Consider the following 3,996-nt stretch of genomic DNA (forward strand, 5'->3'; position numbering starts at 1 on the left):
GAGCCGGTGTTGCGCCTCCTGGAGAAGAGATCACTACGGAAGAGAGTGCAGAGACTGGTAGAGCTCGACAGAAGCAACGTGGGGAAAACCGGAGTACAGAAAGCGGCACTCGCGACAGGGAAGGAGTCACTTCCAGGCAAAGCGAAGAGGGATTGACAACAACAGAAACCTTTGGAACAGCCGAGGCAGGTGGCACTATGTCACAATTGCCTGGTGGGGAGGTGCAGAGTTATGGCCGAGGTGAGACAGGAGGGGAAGGGGCAGAACGTGGTGGGGCGGGTGAAGGAGGTGACACTTCCAGCCACGTCGCTGTTGGGTCGGGTGGGGAAGCTCCGGGTGAGTCTGGTGGGGGAGGCAGGCGTGGTGAGGGAGGACGTGGAGAAGATGGGCAGGAAGGGGGAGACAAGAGGCGCAGGGAAGGAGAGACTGAGACAAGGGACGAAGAAGAGAACGAGGGAGACGATGAGGAGTCCGACAAAGACGAAGATGAGGACAAGATTGGGACTGAGGGCGGCGCCAAAGAGGGGGACCCGACAGCACCTGGTGTATCTGCACCTGTTGCTGACCTGGCCTCATCGGATGGAATGACCATAGCGTCAAACCCAGCTTCCGAAGAGCCTTCTGCTGGCGCCGAGCACATGCTTCCCGGGAGCGAGCAAAACGCCGAACGCACAGCTGGTGGGACGGCGGCTGGGGAGGAGCCTGCTACGGTAAAGAGTGTAGCAGCTGGAGGAGCTCAGCGGAAGCAACGGGTAGGACAGTCCAAGAAAAAGAGAACGAGTGAGGGACACGGATGGCCTACCCCCCGAAGGAGTCGCCAGCCCTTGGGGCCGCAAAGCACGAGCTCAGACTCATCCAGCAGTGGTGCAGAGGAACCCTCCGGGAGAGCGAGAAGACGGCAACCAGGCTTTGGGGCGCGAGTCCGGGAGACTGCTCGAATGCGCAGTGATGTCCAACCATTCAGCGACCAACTCGGGGACCCCCTGGAGGTGGGCCTGACAGTGGCTGAATACGGCGTGGAGATACTGAGGGAGAATTTACCCGTCAGTGCGGTTCTTCAGGCAACGGAGCGGCTCGAGCCGCGGTGGTTGGATGGCGATCTCTCGATGCAGGATCTGCCCTTCTTGGCGGTGGCTGAGAGAAACGGCGTAGAAATTCTAACTAGCACCAAGCGCTTCAAGCGCGATGTGAGAAAACTAGAAGTTGGTGTACTTGAGTCTGTTAGCCGCCTCGAAGGGTTGGCAGTCTCCGGGGAAGTACTCCCGGAGACTGTAGCCGGAATGACCGCGGATATGAAGTTACTCCGTCATCAGGCTGACAGAGCGCACGCGGCAGCTGTCGCTATCGAAAGTGTTGAACTCGAGCTGATCAGGTACTTGCAGAATGTATTCAAGTATAAGCTTGCACTCCAAGACCAAGCCGACTCCGGAGCTGCTCAGGAGTCCTTCTGGCGTGCTGTGAACGCGAGTGGCTACACGCGCTCAGCAGGAGACGAAGCGGAGCCTCCTCCAGGAGCGGTGTCTGAACCGGATGACGGACGGCGGAAGTAAAGAGCACCGAAGATATGCTTGCGAGTGGTGACGAGGCAGCGGCCCGAGCGTCAGAACGTCCGGGACCGGCTTCTTCAGCGAGGGAAATACCTCCGCTTGGCGCGATGGAGAGTGTCTACCACTCTCTCGTGGCCCGCCTCCACCCCCACAGGGACCTCATGAACCGACTTGCGCATGATTTCCAATTTCACCTTAGGAAGGATAGTGCAAGCCGCGCACCGGGTGTCATGGGCCGTCTCCACGCCTCTTTCGTGTACACACTAGCTACAGTCGAAGAATGGCGAAACCATTACGGCCTGGCAGGCCACGGTCCGTTCACACGGGAGCAAGCCGTTGCCCGGGACGTCTTGGAAAGACTCATCCGGGAAGGAAAGGCCACTCTGCCAAGGCTCGAAGACGCGTACATCGGGCTCTCCTGTCACGCGGCGTTGTTCCTGCAACGTCAGGCACATCCAGATTTGTCAGCAGAGGAGGAGTTGTAGCCTTTGGAGCTACAACTCCTCCTCTGCTAGACGACTGCCCTCCGCGTGCTCATGTTGACCCAGTCCTTGTCTTCAACCAGTCTTTGAACTAAGGGGAGATAAAAGCAGAAGTCACATATGTTCTCTGTGACGGGCGGGAAGGGTGTGAGGTGTGGGCTTTGAAGGAAGTAGCTTTCCCGCGTACAACCACTGACGCACGAACGCTCAGTTACTCTTGGGTGTGGCGCTGGATGAGGTCGCGTGGAAGGTTCCTCGCGGTCCAGGTCTCCGGGAGCTCAAATTTTTTGGATTCTAAGACAGCCACCGAGTTCAGCAAACCGCGCGAGCAATTAGAAAGCCATTACTTTCATCTCCGTGTCTTGCTCTGGCCTACCTGGATACTCGGTTCCGAGTGTGCCACACTGATGGTTGATAGACTGCGCCGTCGTCGGAATGAACGCCCCTGCGCGCTGCAGTTGTCAAAGAACACCTTTCAGTACCTGCGAAGCTTTTTCCCAAGAAGCAGACAAAATTATTGTGCAGGCTGCGGCCCTGTTGGAGTCTTGCCCGAAGCAGAGATACTGGTACGTCGTGAGTACCACCTGCTTCACCACACCGCCAGCTCAAAATGTTTCCTGCACGCGGGGGTCACGGATACGAAGGAAGCGAACTGCAATCAGGGAAGGCCTTATCGAGGTCGGTACACGGTTTCCAGAACGCGGGGCCAGCAGCCCCATGCGTGTCGCGCTTGGGACATTCTAGTTGTTTCTACAGCACTGGGCCGAATAAACGGATTGTCCTCGTCCGGCTCCCCTCAGACGCAACAGGAAGGGACCCTCCGAGCTATCTTCGGCCCTACCGCGCCTGCGGGCTGACCAGTCCAGCCCAAAGTCGTTAGTGGTTTTCTTCATTGTGGACGACCGGGGTGAATGCAAATGGGCATTTGTCCTCCCCTTGTCTGGCTTTTGGAAGCTGGATTTCTTTAACGAGGACCAAGGAGGATGACGAAGAAAAACACGTCTGCAGACTCTTCAAATTTGCCTTCCAGTCAGACGGAGGTACAAAAGGAGTTGCGATACATCCGAGAGGGACAAAAAGTAGAGCCACTGAACAGAAGAAACAGAGCCCACTACTAGGAGGTATCGTTTCTAGTAGGATGAGTGGCCTGCTCCACGACCCCCTTATCGTCCGTTCTTGCCACCTTGCATCTTGGCTGTAAAAACTTTAAGAGATCTTGGACCCGACTGCATCTGTACAATCCGCTTGTTGGCCTCATGTTGAAGCATTCTAAAGAAATCTCAGTTTGCCTGCAGTTGCTGACGTGTCATGGCGCATGGCATCCGACTCCGACTCCTATCGACTGAATGGGCTGCAATGACAGTGTGTACGAGTGTGGAAAATCTTGTAGATCTACTGCGTTTGTAAAAGAGAGACTGAGCAAAAGAAAGGAAGTTTTTCCTGAACCCAAAGTGAGGGGGGAGAAAAACTGTTAGAGGAGTTGGCCGAGAACAATACGCGCAGTGAGGTAGCCGACTCACGTTACACTGTAGAGTCGGACCCAGTCAGGATTGATTTTCTTCATTCGAGGCATGTGTCTCTCCCCTTGTATATTTAGCTGGTTTATCAATTACTTTTGCCGCAGGGGAAGATGCGATGTATAAACCTCTTCTCTTTCTGGCCATCAGACCACCGGAAACACACGCGCTTTCATAGAGCAAGAACGCTACAGACTTCCGGAAGGCGGACAGATGCTTCGTTCCATACTAAAGAAGAAAAAAACGTCGGAGAAGAAAGAAGATGAGAGACCTTCCTCGTGTAAATGCTATCCAACAGTACCCTACAACACGGATAAAATATCATCATCCACACAATAAGAATACTGTTGGCGGGTCCCGCCCTGTACTGCTGTACCACCAGTGCTATCCGTTGTGAGGGCGCTGAAGTCCGCTGTGTTCCCGTAACGGAAAGGACACGGCTTGCTTACT

At 55.3% G+C, this 3,996-nt stretch overlaps 1 protein-coding gene across 1 annotated transcript; it reads left to right on the plus strand.

The window, feature by feature from the left end:
- The first annotated feature begins 2 nt into the window (after positions 1-2).
- Positions 3-3,532, plus strand: CSUI_009397 (uncharacterized protein). The gene has a single exon (XM_068069513.1). The coding sequence runs from the start codon at positions 198-200 to the stop codon at positions 1,548-1,550; it is 1,353 nt and encodes a 450-aa protein (XP_067918511.1). The 5' UTR covers positions 3-197; the 3' UTR covers positions 1,551-3,532.
- The last annotated feature ends 464 nt before the right edge of the window (positions 3,533-3,996 follow it).

Source organism: Cystoisospora suis (genome assembly GCF_002600585.1).
Source record: "Cystoisospora suis strain Wien I chromosome Unknown contig_5602, whole genome shotgun sequence".
NCBI classification, from domain to species: domain Eukaryota; phylum Apicomplexa; class Conoidasida; order Eucoccidiorida; family Sarcocystidae; genus Cystoisospora; species Cystoisospora suis.

Bases quoted from the DNA above. Each gene is read 5' to 3' on its own strand.
- CSUI_009397 (XM_068069513.1), top strand. From the start codon at position 198: ATGTCACAATTGCCTGGTGGGGAGGTGCAGAGTTATGGCCGAGGTGAG.